Raw genomic sequence first — 22,469 nt, forward strand, 5'->3', positions numbered from 1 at the left:
CTTTCTTTCTTTCTTTCTTTCTTTCTTTCTTTCTTTCTTCCTTCCTTCCTTCCTTCCTTCCTTCCTTCCTTCCTTCCTTCCTTCCTTCCTTCCTTCCTTCCTTCCTTCCTTCCTTCTTCCTTCCTTCCTTCCTTCCTTCCTTCCCTTCCTTCCTTCCTTCCTTCCTCTTTTCTTCCTTCCTTCTCCTTCCTTCCTTCCTTCCTTACTTTTCCTTCCTTCCTTCCTTCCTTCTTCTTCCTTCCTTCCTTCCTCCTTCCTTCCTTCCTTCCTTCCTCACTCTTCTTTTCATTCTTTCTCTTTTTTTCTTTCTTTCTTTCCTTTCTTTCTTTCTTTATTACATTCATCTTTGCTTTCTTTTTCCTTTCTTTTTCTTTCTTTCTTGTGTTCTTTCTTTCTTTCTTTTTCTTTCTTTCTTTTTTTCTTTCTTTTCTTTCTTTCTTTCTTCTTTTCTCTTCTTTCTTTCTTTCTTTCTTTCTTTCTTTCTTTCTTTCTTTCTTTCTTTCTTTCTTTCTTTCTTTCTTTCTTTCTTTCCCCCACCTCTCAGGTCCACTAGTCCATAGAGTCTATCTGTCTCCTTGCTGTGATGTTCATACTGTATGAAGCTCAACCTCTGCATGGGTTCAGGTACTTCAGCCTCCTTGTAGGTGTGTTCTGGAGAGGGGCTGAGAAGCTGTTTGCTTTATGTCTTTTGTGATCAATTGACAAAAGGCAAAAACAATTCAACTCCCCAAAGAAAGATGCCTGGGCAATTCTCACCCCAAGTTAAGCCTTGCTGTAAGTTCATGCAAACCTTGGGAATTTGTTGTGCAAAAGGGACTCTTTCCTCTTTTCTTCTTTGCTACCTTTATGAGGTTGGATATTAGGGAGAAGTTTTTCACCCAGAGGGTGGTGATGCACTGGAACAGGTGCCCAAGGAGGTGTGGATGGCCCATCCCTTGCAGCATTCAAGGCCAGGCTGGATGTGGCTCTGGGCAGCCTGGGCTGCTGGTTGGTGACCCTGCACATAGCAGGGGGTTGGAACTGGATGATCATCGTGGTGCTTTTCAATCGAGGCCATTCTATGGCTCTATGATTCTAAGATTGGAAATGTTCTGATCCAACTGCTGACCTAACAGCACCATGCCTGTGTTCAGGATCCTTCAGGTCATTACAAGACTCGGGGTGCCTCCCTTTGTCCGCACTACAGAGCCATACAGAGCCCCGCTCTATTGCTGGTAGCTTTGGGGTCGCGCTCCCCGGGGGCTTCGTCCTCCTCCATCCCCGCAGCGCCTCGGGCGGAGGGCGGGCTCGGCTCCCCCTCCAGGCTCCCTCCCTCCCTCCCTCCCTGCGGGGCTTTGCCCTGGGACGCGCCGGCGGCACCGGGTCCGACAGCGGGGCGGCGGTGAGGGGCAGCATCGGGGGGGGGTTGGTGGGAGGGAGGGGGGTTAGAGATGCCAGCAGAGGGGCAGAGCTGCTGAGAGGGCAGCGCCAGCCCCCCGCAGCCCCCCGCAGCCCCTCCGGCCCCATGGCTGGACGGGCGCCGCAGCGCAGCCTCCCGGCGGCGGCCACAGCCGCGCTCCTTCTCCTGCCCGTAAGTGCACCGGCTGGGGAGGGAGGAGTGGGGAAGAGAGGGGTGGGAGGGTGAGCGGGAGGCTCCCCACGCCCCGCCAGGAGCCCACTGGGTCCGGGAGGGAGCACGGAGTGCGTCCCAGCCGTGCGGCTCCTTCCCGTCCCCTCGGCGCTGCGGGACGGTCCCGCACAGACCCCGCACAGACCCCGGCCTCAGCTCCACGATATCCCCGTGGCTGCTGATCCGTGGGTCCCTTCAGAGCCCCCGTGCTGTGCCGTGACTCTCCTTGTATTCCCATTAGCAATGAAGGAGTGCCCTGCCGCAGCCCCGTGCCCTGCTTGCTCTCCTCTCAACACGTGGCTCCGTTTCCATCGCTTTCTCAAGCCCTTCCCATCTGCCCAAGCATTTGTAACAACTTTAGAGCATCAGGGAGATCTTTCCTTCCGATCCTTCTCCATCACCATCATGATGAGGCAGCAAATAGGGTCGGCCGGGCAGGCTGTGTGTGTGTATGAGGTGTGCAGGAGGTGCATTAATCCTCCTAATTCACGGTGGCAGCTCCCACAACAGTATAAAAGCTTTCTGGACTGCTCTCATCATCCTCACTGTGCTTTCCATCAGTCCACAGCAGCACTTCAGTTCCCACATAGAGAGGACTCCTTGCTATGAGCTTATCAGTAGCACCCAGGTGCCCGCTGCTGCCAGACTCATTCTTTGACAGTGAATAAAACCCACCATGTGTTTCCCCTGTAGATCTAATCTATGGACGTGGCCTTTCTTTTTTTCCCCCCTTCAGTTTCCTGCAGCTTTGCATTGGAATTGTTTGTGTGAATTTGGGTGGCTGGCTTCTTTAGTTGCCCTGCAAGAAAGGAGTCACATACAATGCCAAGAGGGGTTTGTTTGGAGATGAATGCTCACTTGGGGTATACTCTGAGTATATATATGATATATATATATGATATATGTGGGTGCCCTGTCCATGGTGTTCAAGGTCAGGTTGGATGGGGACCTGGGCTGATGAAGAAGGACAGGGTAGAGCAAGGACCATCAGATCCACACTTCTTGAGTTACACTCACATAGGTTGTTACCTCTGCTTGTACATTAAGATTGCCAGGACAGCCATTCAGTCTTCAGGCCGAATGCCCAAGCACGGCTCGTGCCCATACTACTCAACTCCTTCAGCCTCTAAAACAGTGCACAAACTGCATGTTGAGCTCTGTCCACAGAGCAGCCTCACTCCCAGGTCATTCCCGGCAACTGTTTGAGATACTGCTAGATTGCTTGGGGCAAAAATGTAGCCAGGAACCATTCTAAACATTTAACAGTGTAAATGATTAAGTGCTTAAAACAGACCTTTGCGCTGTTTGATTTATTGGCTCCCATGGAGCGTGCTTTACTTCCATTGCTCAGAGCTCTGAGCGCCCAAGGGAGGCATTTTCCTCTAAGCAAACTCTTCACTGCTTTGAGCTCAGCTTTCTTTTTGCTGGAGATGACTGCAGGATCCTGCTGGTAGAGATTCACAATGAAGGCACCGGGACAGTGGGCAATACCTGTGTATAAAGGAGCAGTGTCTCTGTGTTCCCTTTGATTTGTGTGTTGCTCATCATGCTGTTGAAAAAGACATTAAAATAACACATCGCTGTTAGAAAAATGTACATATATAGTTGTGGAGTTTGGAAAAATGGATCTGCTGGGGGAGGTGCTACTTTGCTTCACTGTAAACCTTATATCCAGTAAACGACACTTCAGTAATTCACATTTCCCTCTCCTTCCATGAAGGAGAGGGAAACATTTCTCCTTTCCTTTCCTTTCTGTGCTGTAAACAGCTTTCTTTTGTCCCGTACCACTTCTGAACTCAGGTGTCAGCTGTTCCCATGTGAAGTGCAGGCATGAATTCTCAGATGTGAAGCCGGAGCTCTGCGGTGGCCCCATGGCACCTCCTTGCCCCCTCTCCAGTTATGCAGTGCTATGTGCCAAGGCCTTGCAGAAGCATCCTCTTTGCCTCCTCATCTTTCTATTCCTAATAGCCAGCCTTGACAACTAAACGCTCGCTGCTGCTTGGCTTTATCAACCTGTTTCTTTGTATGGAATTACTTGTTTTTCCCTCACAGCTAATCCTTTTCTTTATATCTGAATAGCTTTGAAAATAGCTATATTTGGTTTGAGCTGGCAAGGGTTCGGCACAGAGCTTTATGTCTTTTACCTTTATTTCTTTCTCTGAAGAGTTTGGTAAGCTTTGCTATAGCCCTTATTACAAAGGAAGACAAGTAGGAACTAGTTATTTAACACTGAGAGTCAGCCTGCAAGTGCAGCTTCACATCAATGGCTGCTTGAATTTCATTGAGCACATCCCAGTGTAGGAGAATTGCACTCCTTGTTGCAGTGCAGTGGGCTGCAATGGTCTCTGGCTTACAGCATGTCCTGCTTTTGGAAGCACTGACCAGTTCCTGATGTAGGATCATTTAGATCAGCACTCGCAGGCCTGCTTGCCTGCAGCATCCCAACAAAGGCCATTTGGGAAGGGCTGTGTAGTGACAGCAGCATTGCTTGGCAGAGACAGGCTGTGACATCCTGTCCTGACCTCCTGTTCATGAGTAGCTCATAGCTGGGTAAGGCTGGGGACGTGCTGCCCATGCACACCTTGTTCTGACAAGGCTCATGCCAGCAGCTCTATTGTGGATCTAAATGGGTGGAGAACTTGGAAGCCGTGTTTCTTTGGGAACAAGCAAATAAATGGAGTGTGTTTGTACGGAAAGGTGGCTTGTTCTCTCTAAATAAGAGAGGAAATGCCTTTGGGATGTCAAGAGGTGAAAAATACTTCTTCAACGGAGCCGTGAGAAAGTGAAACTAATGGAAGTTCTACCAAGTTTTACATAATACTGGATGAATAATGATCCACTTTGAGATATGTATGCTGGGAAAGTAAATAGTGAGCAATGCCAATGGAGATTAAAATACATTAGTTGGCCTCGCTATGATGCTAAACGCTTGCCCTGGTAATAGTAGCTGAAGTGCCAGAGGACTGGAAGGGATCCACCTGCCCATGAGGGCTTTGGGGTAATTTCTCTTGCTGTTACTCAAGTCCCTGGGACACTGTTGGCTTTGTGATGCTGATATCTGGGTACTGCCTTAGTTTTGTCATCTCCCAGGGGTGGCTTTTCCAGTGGAAAGGAAGTTGTGGGAGGAAGGAGGGAAGGAGACGAAAGTGAATTAAAGGAAGTGTGTTGACAAACCTGAACAGGCTGTCTGCAGGGCTGGCAGCCAGGCTCTGCTAGCAGGCATCTCAGTGCATGGACTGAAGTATCAGTTCCCTTTGAGTGGCAGTAGCAGGCTCCCACAGCCCGGCCATAGCTTGGGTTTCAGAAGTCTCATGCCAGCAGGAGCAGAGGGATGGTGTGTGAGCCAAAAACCCTGGCAGAGCTTTGTAATGTGGACATCATAGACAAAACTGTTCAGCTTTCTCTGTTGCAGGCCCTGGAGCTGCTGTGCTGCTCCTGCAGTTTCCATGTCTTGGGAGTGAGGACATCCGGGTGCCAGGCTGCACCTCTTTCAAAGTAGGGGGGAAGGCCAGAGTGATGGCTTGGAGCACACGACAGGACTTTGAGTAGGTGAGCTCCCAATCAGGAGTGAGGATCTTTCCTCTTCTTGCCTCTTGTAGTCTCTGCTGGATGATGAGCTATAGACCATTGTGAACTTGAGAGACCCTTCATAGAGTAAACAACTCCCCAGCAAGCAAATTCCACAAAATATTCATGAATATTGTTGTATTTCGTGAATATTTTCAAGTCCTAGCAAGCTTTCCATATTTCTTTATTTCCAACAACAACAACAACAAAAGAATATTAAGGATTGTGCCTTGATAGTGCTTTGATCTTCCATTAAGTATTAGGGAACTTAAAGCAATGACTTCTGAGGTCAGTGAGTGAGATGAATCACATCTGAGATGCTGAGAGGAATCATCGTAATATAAACTAGGTGGGAAGAGTGGGAAGGAATTAGTTGTGGTCCTAGTCTAAAGACTTTGGATAAGGGCTGATGTGAAGCCAGAACTGTGAAAGACTCACTGCCCTTCCAGATACTGAGCAGGATATCCACAGTAAGCGGACAAATCCAGCTGATGGGTGGCTTTGAGCTGTTTCCCTTTGCATGCTGTGACTCAGCAAGGCACACAGTGCATGCACGGCTCTCAGTGGGTGAAGAACGTCTCCCCATCACCCTTAATCAGCAGAGCACATAGGCAGATGCTTAATGAAGGTGTAACATCAAGCTCAGAAGACAGCAGTGCTATTTACTTGCTGTCTCAGTGTAGCAGATGCTCGAGACTTTCTAATTGATTTCTGAATTTCATTTCGTGCTCAGAACTAAACGTGCGTGTGGTCGCTTTATTGAACTGAGATCACATTTCCCGTTCCTTGCAGCTGTACAATTCTGCTTCTCCAGACTTCCTGAAAGAGCTGCAGAGTACCTGCCGGGCACTAAGATCATAGAGCAGCATCACCCAGCTCAGCTGGGGATCAGTAGCTGGCAGCACAGTTTGATGTAGCCGCCAGGATTAACTTAGAGGCAAGTAATGACAGGGAGGTGAAAGAGCTGAAGGATGACTCGAAAAGGAGGCTTTTCCTTGAACTGTGCTAGCAATCTGTCCTTTTACTGTAACCTTAGCTGGCTTAGGCCTCAGGTTGCAGATTGCTGTGCAAACTTCTGTTTAGACCTTCTGTCACAAATGGAAATTATTTTTCTGGTGAAGCAGAGCCAAATGACTGCGTGCAGCCAAATGCTGCTGCGTTAAGCAAAGCTAAGTAACAGAGCTGGGAAAGGCCAAAGGTATCTTAAGCGTAGGACTGAATATCTTTTTTCTTGTGGTTCTTCAGCAAGCAAAATCTTTCCAGTGTGATGGCCTTCCAGCTCTGTCCTTGAGTGACCATCTCTCCTGCATACATACTGGGTGCAGAGGAACTGCAGGACAGGAAAGTGCCACCCCCTCCTCTCCTCTCTCCTCTATCCTCAAAGCATCTGTTTTCATAGACAAACACTGGTGATGGGAGGCCCTGTAAGTCTTGCCTGCTGCCCACCTGCCTTGGAAGCTCCCTGACTGTATTTGGAACAGAAGGATTTCTCATACTGATTTATTTGAATTGCCTGATGTCTAATCTGGCACCACGGATCTATACTTGGGATGAGACTTTATGGGTCATAGATACCTACTGTAGCCTGAAGCTTTGTGTGGCAGTGGAGATAGAAGATGGATCTTAGTCTTGATTGCTGTGGACCAAATGCATGTTTTGTGGTTGGTAACTCCAGCACAGTTTGGTGTTGGAAAGCCGCTTTATCTTGATCAGTATGTTCATAAGATCACGTTGGGTTTGTGTCTTCTCTAGCCATGAAGGATGCACTTAAGTTGGTGTCTAGAGGTAACTTAGTAGGGATTTATGTCACTGAATGTACTTATCTGCAGCAGATATCCCTAACAGCTTTCTCTAAAAAGTTGGCTGCTATTAGACAACTGAAATACGGCATCTGGGAGTTCTTATATGAGAATGGAAAAGAAGAGTGTATGCATCTGTCCATGTTTGGCATTCATTGCCTCCCGGGCATCCCTCCCTTATCTTGATGGCAAATATTGCACTGTTGTGTGTCATCCTTTCTCACTTCAGCTCTTTCCTGCTCTTTCCAGTCATGCTGACTTCATCCTCTGCTGCTTCTTATTACGATATAGTTAAATTTCAAGATGCCATCCGTTCATGTCTGTACTGACAGTTTTGGGCCCTGTTCATACAGATTTGGACTTGTCTGTGTTACTGTAAACATTTCTTTGTGTTTGAAAGAAGAAACCAACCTCCCCAGTGTTAGTGAATCACGGTTATCAGTGATAATTTGTTTGATATACTTCTCACTATTTAGAAGAACAACACTGTGTAAATAAGTGTTGGATTTTGCAGGGTTCTGAGACCTTTCCTCTTCAGAGGAAGAGCGCACATTTACCATCAGAGACTCACAACTTCTAATGTAATTAATAGGGTAGTATGTTGCTGTCTCTTAGATTCTCTCCCTTTTCACTTGCCTTTCCCATATCCAGAGGTGATCTTGTGGTGAGTTCATCTGATTGTGCCTCGCACTGGTGTGAGGTAAAGACCTGTCATGGATTAATGAAGAGCAATAATCATGGCCAAGGGAAAAGATCTAAGAAGATAACCACAGGAGAGGCAGGACATTGACCAAAGGCTCCTTACATTGTTCTGCAGTAAGAATAAACCTGTTGGTGCACCTGATAAGACCATAAGGGACTCCTTTTCACTTTAATCTCTGTCTCAGTGCATTGCTTTCGTTTGTTTGTAGATGTCCTCAGTAGAAATTAAGGTAGTCATTTCAGGTTAATAAGCAAGACAACACCGAACTGACTTGGTGGGAAGAGGACTTGGAACGGGCTTAAGAGAAATGCAGTCTTCTAGTAGGAATCAAGAGGAGGCAACACCTTTTTTTGCTGGTCTTTATTATTGTTGCGTACTTTATAAATAGTTTTAAATATTCATGGTTAGAGTTTGCTTGCTTTAAATACATTCTTTGAAAGATACCATACAGAAGAGAGCTGTTCGCTGTGGTTGGTGGAGAGAAAATGAAAGCAAAAGTAACATAAGAAGCAGAAGGTGCATTTCCCTTCTAGCCAAGTGAACCCAAGTTGACCCTAAAGCAAATGTGACATTTAACCTTTTTCGTTCCTACACATGCTGTGCTAAACTTGACCTCTGTCTGTTCTTTCCCGTCATCTTAGGAAGCGGACAGCTGAACATGCTGTGTATTTACAGTGCATGGAGATGTCTCAAGTTTCTTCTTTGAAGTGAGCCAAGTGCTTTGGCCTAAGAGGAGGCGGAAGGGTAGGGAGATAGAAGGGACGAATTACGTCTGCTATGTCAGCTCACGTGGCTGGGTCTGACACAACCACTGTAGAGTCTGCTTGGAGTGCTGTCCCTGCAGGAAGGCAGCCCTGGACTTTCCCCATCTCCTTGTCCTGACCATGCATGGCCACCAGTCTGCAAGGCTTTACTATGGGCAGCTGAGGTTTAAATCTTCCTGCTGGAAATCATGATATTTGTTCAAAAAGAATCAAATTTGAGAAGGGATTTTTTTGTTTGCTTTCCAAGACCTCCTATTCTGTAAAATAATGGCAGAGTGAGAAATACATACAAGTGATACTGAAAGAAAAGTTCTTTCCAGACCAATATTGCTGATGTATTCTGTTGTTGCGGTCATTCATTCCACTTCTTATTGAGCATTAGGGAATTTGGTGATATAAAAAGGGCTCCGCAGTCACTTAACGCATCTGGAAGCACTGAAATATGGTGTCAGTATTCACAGAGTGTGGCTGTTCCCCCGTATTATGTTAGTCATTCTGCATAAGTAGAAAAGCAGAGGCATTTTGTCTGTTGCCAAGGCTTTACGTCCCTTCAGAAGAAGTCAGAAAGATTTTGTTTCACAGTATGAAAATGGAGGTTTCTGTCATTGATGTGTGACTCCTGAATTTTCTCAGCACTTTTTAGCGCTGCCTTTCCTTGAGGGCTTTTCAAGAGCTTCTCTTGCTCCCAGCTCAGCTGCATGTTGAGATGTGTAATTCTATTGGTTTCTGTCCTTTGTCTGCAATGGGCTCTTCTGTAATTTTAATTTTCAAGCTTGAAAATGACAATGTATTTCTTGGTTTCATTTCTGAATGTAATCTATTTGGTGCTATTGTCCTGTCTTGAACCTGCGGCTTCCTTAAGTGCCCATGTTGATGATGCTACTTTTACTCTCACTAGTGCTTGCCCACAGTCCAGGGCTCAGAACTCACATTCTGAGGGTCAGAAACTTGTGTGTTTTTTGCTGGACAACAGAGCAATGGATCACATTAAAGGGGATGCCACCTTTCCCTGTGCAGTCAGTGGAAGCACTTATTTCAAGCCTTTTATTATAGAATTATAGAGTCATAGAATGGCTCAGGTTGGAAGGGACACAAAGGATCACAAAGCTCCAACCCCCCTGCTGCAGGCAGGGCCACCAACCTCCACATTTAATACCAGCCCAGGCTGCCCAGGGCCCCATCCAACCTGGCCTTGAACACCTCCAGGGATGGGTTATCCACAGCCTCTCTGGGCAGCTGTGCCAGCAGCTCATCCTTGCTCTTTGGTAATTCCTGCATCTCTTGACTGTGTAACCATCTTTTGGTAGGCTTTTAATTGTATTTGATAAAGAAGTTTGGCCAATAGAATTGAATGGGACTTGATTAATATGCTCCATTGTTGGTATATACTCTTAGGTAAGATAAAATTGTGTCCTGAGTGTTGATAAGGCCATTGAGTAGCTGCCACAAGTGTAGGTGGTTCATTTGTAGATGTCTGTCTTTAGACAGATGAATGAAACCCACTGTCACAATCCAAAGCAACTATAACCAGAAGTTCCTCTGTCACAAGGGAATGTTTGTACCCGAACTGATTATGAATGAGAACTGCTGTGAAGTGCTGGGTGGGTTTGTGTTTGTGATTAAGAAATTCTGCCCTTTGCTGCTGCTTTACTGTTTGTTTTGCATTGCTTCTGTCTGTCCATCCAGATAGTTCTCCACTGTGAATCTTCTGTGAACCTGCCCTTGTCTGTTCTGCTGGAAAAGCACTGTGAAGATTTGTCAGCCCACGCCAATGTCACAGGTATTTATTTCTCTGTTTCTCGGTGGCTTCTTGTTACTGTAGGATCTGTTTTCAAAGTGTCCTTGCTCCAGGAACATCTTTCCCTGCTGAGATAAACATAGTGCTTCCAGCCTTGAAATTTCATTGGCAGCAACGTACAGTGGTGTGATGTGGAAAGAAAACTGCATTTTGCACACCTGGAAAGGGCTTCAAGTGAAGTAATAATGGCAGCCCTTTTTCGTAACTTGATCTGTTGAGTCGACACCAAGAAGATCATTGAGGGGCACAACTTCCACAGCTCCTATGTCTGGACTGGTCTGGATTCAGCATCACAGGCTGTCAGCAGTTCTCCAGGAGCTGCATGGACAGGCAAAGGTGGCCATGGTAGTCAAATCCTGTCCTTGTATGGCATTCCCTGAAGAACCAGGTTCTCCAACCTGGCTGGCAGCTTATATAAGCTAGGGATGAACCTTGGACCATTTCAATCAAGCCATTGGATTCTCTTCTGTGAAAGACATCTGTCCTCCAAATCAAAACATGTCTAACCTTTTAACTTTATAATTTCTATTTCCTGGACTGAAGTCTCCAAAGCCTGACTCTTAACTTTTCAGGTGAGGAGATGAGTCTTTTCTGATAGAGGACCGTACAGTTAGTACTGGGGAATGGGCAGCGGGTTGAAGGGAAAATGGAGTATCACAGATTCTTCATAAGGTGAATGCAGACAGAAGGAGGGACTAAGGAGGATATAAGGATATGGGGAGGATTTAAAGCTTTCCTTATTCCAATTTTTGAAAGCAGAGCAAAGCATTGATTCATATGTTTGATTCTTGGCTAAAATGCATTAGCGCAAAAATGTTTTGGTAAGAGATGTGAATCTGGGTCTGGCTTTTCTTCAGGAGGAGAAGAGGGACGCTCAAAGTCAGTCAGTGCTTTGCAGGAGGACTGGAGGGTCCTGCAATGAGTGGTTCTCCTGGGGGCAGATGTAAGGTTGTTTTTTGCTGCTTTCCCACAGTAAATCCTCATAGAGGGAGGAACTTAAATTGTCTTGTTATTAATCAGCTAGTTCTCCAGCCTAGAGAAATGACAACACAAACGAGGTTCGAGGAAGAGAAAGTCATTCCATGTAGTATATCAGATCAGTTGTGTTTGACTTAAGGACAGTAAACTGATCTGAATATCCTGATCAGACTGAAGTCTGAAAGTTGTGTTGCTTTGACTGCCTCTTCATCTGCATATAAATGGGTGCACTGACCTGTATTATGAATCTAGCCTGAGCTCTGTAACTCGTGCCATTGTATTCTAGGGAGCAACTGCCTTGTGGCATATTTGCTTGTATAACTTTTAATGACCGACTGTTCCATTTTGTGGCTGGAAACAAAGGAAAGATAAATGAGGTTTTGTGAAAGCTTCCATAATTTTGGACCTTTCTTTCAGGTGTTCTTTGACTTCTGAGTGTTTTTGTAAACACTATTGTCAATCTCTCAGTAATTCATAGTTATTCTTTCATTTCTTGAGCTCTCATTGTTAAGAATTAAATTTTACAGCAGACTGTCTTAAAAGTTGGCAAACATTTTACTTCTCAATTGTTGACAATAAGATTAATTTTCCGGGTTATTTCCATCTATGAATGCAAGGCATCTTCTCAAGCTGAATGCAACTATTGTAATAGGATTTTGAGATAAATAAGGTAGGGATAAGTCACAGAAGTCTCTTAGATTGCTCTACTGTTGTAAGGTAGCACCGATCAAAGAGGTAAAGCACTATCCTAGACTTAATATAACTCAATTGTTATGTGGAGACAAGCCAACATACCTTTATAAAGTGTTTATTGAATATACCTTCTTGTGATGCTCGCGACCACAGCTGTTCCTGCAGTGTGCTTCAAAAATACTATGATCCTTATTTGTGCGTGGGCTTATACAAGTAGCAAACCCTTGAGATGCTTCATTTTCAGGCAGGTTGGACATAGGTGTAGATTGAAGCATAACTGTGGGACATACTGGTGTATGTTTTCCTTTGTGTCAGTGGATCACCTACCCAGTGCTTCTAAACATTGTGTGCTCCTCTTGTCTTATGAGACAACTGCAGGATCTTCAGAAAGGTCTGTACTTTTCAGCTATGAGTCTTCTCATGAAAAATGGAGGTCTACAGTACAGAGATCTCCTTTTTATAATCAGTGAAGTTCTAGTCCAAATTGCAGAGCATGACTTCATCCTAAAGGATCTAGAAGGAGTCAGAGATATGCTTTTGAAATGTTCTTTTTTTTAATCCTCTAAAGGGATGAAAGAATGAAGAACGCTGTCTCCACTGATATCCAAAATTAGGTTACTGAATTTTGGCCCCTCATAAAAGCAAGGATGTATCACACTGAAACTTTGGTGTCCTCTGCCCAGTACTACAGGTGTGCAGAATCAGATCAGACCAGAACCGTTGTATGTATGTCTGAGTTTTCTCTCTGGCTCACAGTCTTTGACACAGTGCAGATACAGTCTTTGACAGAGGAAAGTAAATCCACCAAAAATAAATAAATAAACCAAGGAGAGCCATATTGAACAATCTTTATTTATAGCTGGTAGAACAGAAATATGCAAGTTTTGTAATTGGATATATTCCTTGTCTCTTTTCCAGAAGGTGCTGTTAATTAGTCCAATATGTTAATTTCCTCCCCCTCCCAAACAGATGGGACAGAATGGCTTTGAGATTTTCATTTATGTGTAAGTGCAACAAATTGCTCAGTGAATGGCACTGTAAATTCAGTCTGAAGTGATTTAAACCAAGCAGTTGAAGAGGTGAAAGGCAGTAGAGCTCACTCTCTCTTTTGGGTTTTGTTTCCTTGAAAAATACCTCGATAATACCTTCATGACTGCTTGGGTGCAGCTTCTGAGCTTGCTGGGATTGTGTATTTGTGGACCTGAAGAGGAATTTCATTTCATTCTCACTTCTCTTTCATATGAAAGATATACTGGTTGAAATGACTGGATTATTCTACAGTGATTCAGCTGAAGGTGTTCCTGATGTTGTAGTCCATTCATATCTGTGACTAGAATTACATTAATATCCAAGTTGACCAGTTGACTGTAACCCTATATATCTCATCTGATACATAAACTGAGCTATAGATTGAATTTTTATTCAGAGGAAGTGGGTCCTCTATTCATAGTAATGTGGGTTTTGTTATGTTGTTTTCTTTTCAGTGGGTTTTGTCGTGCTTCTTTTCACACGTCCCCATCTTCCATATTTCCACTAGAGACTACAAGTCCTGTCTTCCATCTGTTCCTATTCACTTTTAACCTCTGTAAAAGTCTTGTTATTCCACTTCTTGGTCCATTTACTTGTTTGGACACAATCTTTAAGACCTCGTCAAAAGTGGATTCATCTGAAAATAGGATTTTCTTTCCAAAACTTAACAAGAAGGTGAATAGCCAGTGCCACTGTAGTTGCTTTGTTAATATAAGAATTACATTTTCTGTTTCCTCTCTTATCCTTCACTCACACTGAAGATGGTAATTTGCATTTATGGTAGTTAAAGCTATTCAGACAAGCCACTAAATTTGAGACAGTAGGTCAGATGTGTCATGCATTTTATTTCGTGAAGTTCTGGGATTCATTGAAAGAATAAAATGATGTCTTCCTCTTGTTTAACTGGATCCTCGTCCTTGTTCTGGTCACTTTGTACTATGGTGAAAGACTGGTGTCCCCCAGAGAGGGCATAAATCTCTTAAGTGATATAGGATCCCATGTATACAGACTCTGTACTATTCTATTACAATGTTGTCTTCTTAAGTCTTTGAGGAAGCTGTAAGTAGAGGGACCGTCTCAGTGTATGAAAGGGATGTATCCGATGTTGGATTCCAACACATGACTCCTCATGTTGCTGGTCACCTATCAATTAACCCAACTCCATTTAGATATTTCCATCATTTTGTCCTGTTGCTGGGACAGTGGGGGTTTCTCCAGTGCTTCAAATAAGGCAAACCATGGAAGATCCTAAAAGTTGTGTTCTTATTCTTCCTTGAATATCTTAAAGATCCCACAGGGGATCTCATCAAACTTGTGCCATAAATAAGCACTCTCTGCACAGGTTATTTCTGACCTTTGAGTACCACTGAAGTAGCATGGATCTACTTCCATTTCCAGTTTGGAAAAGCACTGAGGAGAGTACATGGATGTGTATGTTTGTGTAGAGTGGTGACAAAACCATAGGAATTGGGAAACAGTAGCATCCTAAAATGTGGGTCTCTTGTTGACATGAAAATTTGAATGCTTTACTTAGAGAACCAATTGAATGTGTAACTTAATGTAACCTCTATTATAGGCATTGTATTTCTCTTAACTTTCATTTGAAATATTCACGTAGAAGAAAAAGATACATAATTGTAAGGCTTTATTTTAAGCATGAAAAATTGTCAAGTTTATTTGCAGAAAATGATTTCCCATCCTTTTTGGTCAGAAAAGGTATGAAGACTCAATACTAAGTACATTGTTTCTCTCACTCTGAAGCTGATGATTCATTAAATGCTTTTAGTTCATTGATTATGTCCCTAGACAGATCTGCTTCACTGAACTTGTCACAAGTGCAAACATCTATAAACAAATTTTTGTAACTATTTGTGAGAAGATGGACTTTGCAGGCTTGGTGAATAGTTTTGTTTTTACATAATTTCTGTCTTCTCGGAGCTTTGTTTGAACAAAATCCGAGTTTTCTAAGTTTTATTTATGGAGGTTTTATCTGTGCTGCTGTAATTGGAAAGGGTTCTCTCATTTGTGTCTAGAAGGCTTTCTTTGTCATCCAGATTCTTTCCAGTGTAGGAGCAACATAGGCTTTCTCTTAGGGCAAGCTCAAAGCCTATTGGAAGGATAGAACCTGGGAGTTTGAGAGCAAAAGGTAATAACTGAAAGTGCACGTGGTTTGGAGCCATCACACTTTCATCAGGGCTATCCTGGACCCATGGGATGGGGCTCAACTCCAAGATTTGTCATCTTGAGTATTCGTGTTTATGTGTAAATTAAGTGTCTGATCTCCTATTACTGTCATTGGGATTGGATTTAGTGTCCTGGTCCCCTTTGAGGTGCTTTAGAGCACCTAAGACCTGTGGGGCTGGCAGATATGACAAAGAACGTGCAAGAGATCTGTGTCCTCTAGAGCAGATGCTGCTGGCTGGTGGAATGTCTCAGAGATATAGTGGCACTGGTTCCTATGTGTGGTCATCTGAGTCCTTTCTTAGATCTCCATTGACTCTCACTGTACTGGGAGAGCTAGTAGGCAGCCTTATGTAGGCATTCCACACAGGAGCTTCATTGAGATCTGACATGTATCACATGGCCTGCAAACTGGGAGTTAAATCCATATTTATAGCTTGAAACATGTATGAAATATTCTCTAACAAGATGATGGCTACCAAAGAAAACTGTCATGAATGCTCATATGCTGCAGATTTTGCTTGGCTGACTGTTGTTATTTTTAGAAGTCGGTTTCAGTCAATCATTCTTTTAGTAAATGAAAGTTTCATGACAGACAAACACATTCAGTAACTGGCTTTCTATCCAAAATGGCGTCGGTGAGACACTCGTTGCTCTAGGGGTTATTTATTTCTGTGCATTGCCCTACTCCGTTTCTTGGAAGCAGAAAGTTTGGCCTGATTACATCTCTAAATATCCCTCCACAGTAATGGCATGGCAGCAATTCTCACAGTTTCCCTTCTGATTTTCCCAGCAGGTTACATTAGCGAGCCCTTCCATTTGCGATGATATTTGGATGAGCTATTTATTTTAAAGTCTGCTTTGTGCTCCTGGTGCTTCAGCCTGTTGGCTGGAGCGTGGTCTGCCCACTGGGCTCTCAAGAACATGCATCATCGCATCAACACAACTCAATTACTGCTCATGGGCATAAAGTTAACCTTGAGCAACAGCATTTGCATGATCAGACCTTGAACTGAGGACACGGGTGATCTTCCTAGCACTTCCTATTTTCAGATGTTGCAATGGCACTGTTTAAATAGAGGCGATGATGGTGGTTTACTTTCCCACTGCTTCATATGACATACCAGGCATTTAGTTTAGTGCTGCTTGTTTGAACTTCCCAAAATAAAGCTGAGTGCAGTGTACAGTATTGCACAATCCACAGCCTCCTTGGGCGGTGAAGCTCTCAGCCATCACAGTGGTGACAGCAACGCAAAGAGATTTGTTTTCCCCTTGTTCTTGTATATTTAAAAAGGCAACCTGTAATTCATGGTCTGGCTTTTGCTTTGATTCTGAATGTGGAAATGTGTTTTGATGAGGACTTGTTCCAGTGTTTTGACCCCATATACGGGCACTTTTGCAGAACCTCAGCACGCGACTCGGTGCAATAGCCTTGACACTGCACTAGAAGTGCTTAAGAATGAACTATCAACAGCCTTAAAGTCAGCAATCATTTTCCTTGAACTTTGCATTATGCAGGAAGGCAGCAACCCTCCAAACGCCTTCATCAGCAAATTCTCTTAATGGCATCAGCACTGAACTAGATAAAAGAAAACCATCTGTAACACAACTGGAGTGACAGAGGTGCTGGGTTTGTGGGTCTGACCATAGAATAGGGTGCTGATGGCATGAAATCAGGGCAGATCCCAAATCAAATAGGCTTAAATCTTCAGATTTACACATTTGATACAATAACCACCATTTGCCTAGTATGGTTTCTAAATTAGATGTTTTCTTAACATTTGGAAGATAAAAATAGACATTGCGGAGCTTCTGATTTTGTTCAGATCTGCTGAGCAGATGTAGTGCTTTTTTCTGTTCACATTGAATCTGGTCTTAAATGAAAACACCTCCTGTCCTTTCAGTTCACCGTTCTGAAGGGTCTGTGAATTGATGAGCCCTCCAAGGAGGGAAGTAATACTGTGGCCATTCCGCAGAGCATCAGAAGGGGACCTTCTATTGTCTACCATCACTACATTGAGAGATGTGCTCGGAAATGCAGTTTGAGAATACAGTGATTGGTCTGAGGAAGTGTGGTGATGCACTGGAACAGGTTGCCCAAGGAGGCTGTGAATGCTCCATCCCTGCAGGCATTCAAGGCCAGGCTGGATGTGGCTCTGGGCAGCCTTGTTTGGTGATTAGTGACCCTGCACATAGCAGGGGGTTGGGATGGGCTGAGCACTGTGGGCCTTTTCAACCCAGGCCATTCCATGATTCTGTGATATGGTGCTTCATACTTACTGATGCTTTCATGGCCTACTGTGGATTAGAAAGTGAATACAGAAAATGGATTCGAGATTCAGCTTGCATTCATCTCCTGTTGTAAAGGTGCATCTGACAGCTCATCCTTCCTTGTTTAGCTCTCTGCTGCATCAACTTGTTTGGTCTTTTCTGAATAAACCCTGTTAAGTATGGAATTGATTTGCCTTGGCCTCCAACCCTGCGGTGGGGACATCTTATTGTATTATTCCACATGTGAAAAAATAGCTAAGCACTAAAGCTAGGCAAAATGCAAAGCTGACCTGTAAAGCTCCAGCTTTAAATTGTTTGGTTGGTTTTCTTGCTCCATTACAAAATAAAAACTGTGCAAGTTCTTTTTTTTTTTCCCCTCCAGGCATTCATCTTACTCATTAAGCTGTCAAAGTGTGCAAGCTGGCTCCGTAAGAAAAAGATAATGGGAAATGTTAACACAGTTTATGTAAGCCTCTAAGACCTGAACTGTTCAACCGCTTTGCCCTCTGTATATCTTTACTCATGCGAGAAGACTCAGGCACTGGAGATGCAGCCCACTGAGTGATATTACTTTTATGCATAAATGTTAGACAGAAAGATGGTTTATGGATTCCCATACTTAAAGTGAATGTACCCATGGCTAACAGAGGAACCAAATGAGAAACAGATTCCCAAAGGTGTAAATGCTGTGTGGTATCTCATCTCCATTAACATGCTGCAGGAGTTGAATTCCGTCGCTCTAAATAGTGTTGTGATGAAGTTGGTAGCCTATCTGTGGGTTTGTTTGTCCTTCCTAAAACCCTGCCATGAGCAGTGCAGGCGGTGTTTTCATTCAGTGCTCTCTCTTTAAACTGTCTTGTGCAGATGCCCCTTGTACATAAGGCCAAGCATTCAGGAGCTGATACCTTCCTGGCTAACACTGTGAAATGCACAGAGGTTTCCTGTACCAGAAAAAAACCTCATCTCGTTCAGAACAAAAACCCTGAGATGAATATCCAGGCTGGATGTGGCTCTGGGCAGCCTGGTCTGGTGGTTGGTGACCCTTCACATAGCAGAGGGGTTGAAACTGGGTGAGCATTGTGGTCCATTTCAACCCAGGTCATTCTGTGATTCTATGATTATATGATGATGTGATTCTATGATATGATACTATGATGGCTGGGAGAGTGCTAGTGCATCTCCTTCTCTTCCCTAAGCACCCACTTAGGGCTGCTGTTGCAGATGGGATGCTGCAGCAGATGGAACTTCAGACAGGACCAGTAGGGCTGTGCCAGTCTTTTATACAAGCCTGGCTTCTTCCTTGGGTATAGAAACAGCCTAAGACCCACTCGGCTGTATAAGTCTACTTTGCAGTATTTGGAGTTACAGGAAATTAATCATACTCCTAAGAACCTTCTTTCTTTGAAAGCATCCCTGAGGTAATTCAGCAGCATGTGGAAGACTATTATTTTCTGCCTTCATTGTAAGTAAAGGGGAAATAGTTAATAATGGAAAGGGAGATATATTTGCAGCTTCATTGTTAATCTGCTCAGGAAGTCTTCTTGGGAGTTCATCACTGTGAATGTGGGAATGAAATCTTTAGGTTAATCCTCCATGTGCAGATGCCCCAGTGAGTATCAAGTCTTTCAAATGTGAATTTGCAAGCTTAAACCATGATTCCTGGCAAAGATGGATGCTGTCCTATTCGACCAATGTGCTTTGTTTTAACGCATGTATATGGTAATACCTACATATATACAGTCTTTTGAAGAATGATAAGTGTCATGATGCTGTAATTGCCCTTCCTCCAGTAGCCACTGGGTAAATGTGGCATCTATTTTTCCTTGGGAGAGACTGCCTCATTGGCTCAGAAATGAGGCTGGTGTTCTTCCATGCTGTTTTGATTGATTGCTCTTCTTCTTGTACATAATTCCTTAGGAAGCCATCTCAGAACCCAATGTAAAACTCACATTAGCAGGAAAGATGTGGGGTTTTTTTGGGGCTGTTGCAAGACATCTTGCTTTACTATTAAAACCACAAATCTCTAAGATAAGCGATGCAGAAAGTAGCTCAGTATATATCCTTTATAGGATAAGCAATGACAACTAAAATGAGAACAGCCGTGTATGTTGTCAAACTTTTGGCTACTGTTTCCCTAACTTGAAGAGTTATGTGAACCTTTTCAGTCGGAATGCGGAACGCTGAGGGACATCGGCGCACACACACACAGTAGAAATGATTACGCCTTCTATTTCTGAGTTACAATCTAGCTAGGATTTCATCAACACCTGTAAGAAAGCGAAACAAATGCATCCCTTTGATTGGAGAAAAAAACAACTGGAAAAAAAAAAAAAAAAAAAAAAAGCATGCTGTATTATATGAAATTTGTTACTTAGTTTTTCTGCTGTTCTACAGGCTACAGATGAAACAAGCAAAGCATGCTAAAGTTTTGGTCTGCATTGCAGATTTTGGAGCACTTTTGAACTCTTTTTGAGGTTTCAGGAGGCCTGAATCTGTTGCCGCATGTCTCAGCTTACCGTCAGCTATACCGTATTTGGGGTTGCTTTTTGTTTTCACTGTTGCAGCACATAGGAATAGTTTGTTCTAATTACATTTCCCTGATGAAAAACTTAAAAAAAAAAACTAATGGCAAAAACATTGATATCAGTTCCAACCCCCTTGTTATATGCAGGGTCGCCAACCAGCAGCCCAGGCTGCCCAGAGCCACATCCAGCCTGGCCTTGAATGCCTGCAGGGATGGGGCATCCACAGCCTCCTTGGGCAACCTGTTCCAGTGTGTCACCACCCTCTGGGTGAAAAACTTCTTTATATCGGTATCTGTGAGATGTTATCTGTGAATGCCAGCAGTGTGAGCATTCGGTGGCTTTTCTTTCAGTTCCTCCAATGTACCAAAGGGTTCCCAAACACTGAATCATAGAATCCTATTGTCCCACAAGGACCACATACACGGTATAACACAATTAGTGTCAGAGTGTTATCCACTGTGTTATCCATTCCCATCTATTTCAGAACACCCAACATAAATTATTAAGTCAAGTGAGAGTATAAAATGGATGGAGCAAAGGGCAAACTGTGAAAGGACCAGTAATGATTTGCTGGGTTCTGCATCTACTGAGCATTGGTAGGTGGTTGAACTCCCTGTAGAGCTCGCCAGGGACATCCTGGAGATGAAGTCTGCTGACTCCCAATAGCATTGAGAACGGGGTGGATGTTTTCCTTCACTTTTATCTCCAAATCAGGCAGATATTGACTGACCTTAAAAACGTGTTTAATTTGCAACAGTAACTGCCACAGGGGGGAAAAATAATCTGGGTTTATATCAGTCTGAATGTTTTCTTTTGACAAATTAAACACACGAGCAGAAAATCCATTTATTAGAATAATTACACACAATCCAGGAATGGAACAAACTTCTTTCAAAGCAATTTCTTTAATATATGCCTAGTCAGAAAACGAGTGGGGTTTGTCTGAGTCAATTCAGGCATTTCTACTCCGTAAAGTATGCAGGATAAAACTCAGCCTCCAGTGTGGATGCCTGAAATGAGATGAGATGAACTCCAGCCCACTTGTTGGTACAATCAGTCCTTTGCTATTAAGGTATCATACATATTTTCTTCCTTTAACCTTTGGACTGTGTCTTTCTGTGTTTCTTTCAGAAGCTGAATAGTAATTATTCAAGGAAAACGCTGTTCTGAAAAACTGTAGGGACTAATTAGGGAGAGTGGTGAAAGCGGCTCTGAAAATGATACAACATTTTTCTCCATTGCTGTGGGCTTCCGTCCTGCTGCCACAGTTTGAGTACCACTGAAGATCATTTTCAATGATTCATGATGAAGAAATGTACTTTGATCCTGAAAAGAGGTCATTTTTTATCGCCAGCTTTCTGTAGTGTAGATTATGTAGTTGAGAAACGTTCGTTTTCTCTTGAGGTCTCAAGGGCAGCGCTATTCATACTTCTGGCTTCTGAGAGTTGTAATGGTTGTTAAAATGCAGATAAGCTTCTCCAAAAACATTACAAAATCCCGCCCCCTTTTTTTTTTATCAGCAGAGAAATGGGAAGTTGTGACTCATTATGCAACTGAGAACATGCAGTTGTGTTGCTGCAGCTGGCTTGGAAATCCTAGTTTTCTATTCTTTGTTCTTTGCAAATCCACGTATGCTTTGTATACTGAGGTTCTATTGCTCTCCAGACTAATAGTCATAGAGTCATAGAATGGCTTAGGTTGGAAGGCACCTTGATGATCACCTAGTTCCAAGTCATTTTTCATTTTCACGTAATATGAGTATCTATAAGCCAAATCAGGCCAACACTGGGTAGATATAACCATGTTCAGAAGAGAAATGTTCTTTATTCCTCAGACAATGAGAGTTGTAGTCTCTCACAGACTAGTATAGAGTATAGCACCTGCTTGCTTCCTTCATTCCTTTTGTATTTAAACTGGGGGCAACAAGCTTAAATGAGGTTTGCACCCCTTCCCCAACGCCCTTAAAACCGCACCACTCCCAGACTGATGGGCTGTACTGACAGTTGGGTTAATGGTTAAGAGAGACTTTTAGAAGGCAATTTGTCTGACCCAGTTTAAGTATTTCCTTCAGGGTGACAGAAATCATTCAGAAGAGCCCGCTGACTGATCCCTCCCTGCTTTGAGGGAGCCTGGAGATTTCTCTGCCCCCAGCAGCTGCTCCATAGTCTTTTAAACTGAAACAACTGCATCATCTGTAACTCAGAGAAGAATTGGTGGGAGCAGCATCCATCAATCACTCCTTTTATGGACTCGGTCCTTTACATTTACTGCAGATTTTGCCTCCAGCAAAGAGTTGTATAGAACATAATGCATACAATCTCATACACATCTCCTGGAGAGGAGCAGTGTTTTCCTCTAAAAAGTGCAAATTGCTGCTTTTTCTGAGAAGTTTTATGCAGGGTGGCTGGTAGCTGTTTATGTGCAATAGGGTGAACTGGTTTCCATCTCCATCGCAGAAGCATTGATTTCAGGTGACACCCTGACTTTTTGGTGGCAGAATGTTCTCAACTGTTGAGTTCAGTGGGGACTGGAATTTTAACCCTAATGGTCTG

At 43.6% G+C, this 22,469-nt stretch overlaps 1 protein-coding gene across 1 annotated transcript in view; it reads left to right on the forward strand.

The window, feature by feature from the left end:
* Positions 1-1,471: 1,471 nt before the first annotated feature.
* The window catches only part of CRHR2 (corticotropin releasing hormone receptor 2), a 107,954-nt gene continuing 86,956 nt past the window's right edge, over positions 1,472-22,469 (forward strand). The window contains exons 1-2 of the mRNA XM_015852925.2: positions 1,472-1,570; positions 10,129-10,222. Coding sequence (XP_015708411.1) covers positions 1,505-1,570; positions 10,129-10,222 — 160 coding nt within the window. The 5' untranslated portion in view covers positions 1,472-1,504. The remainder of the gene's footprint in view (positions 1,571-10,128; positions 10,223-22,469) is intronic.

The sequence above is a fragment of the Coturnix japonica genome, chromosome 2, assembly GCF_001577835.2.
Source record: "Coturnix japonica isolate 7356 chromosome 2, Coturnix japonica 2.1, whole genome shotgun sequence".
NCBI classification, from domain to species: Eukaryota; Metazoa; Chordata; class Aves; order Galliformes; family Phasianidae; genus Coturnix; species Coturnix japonica.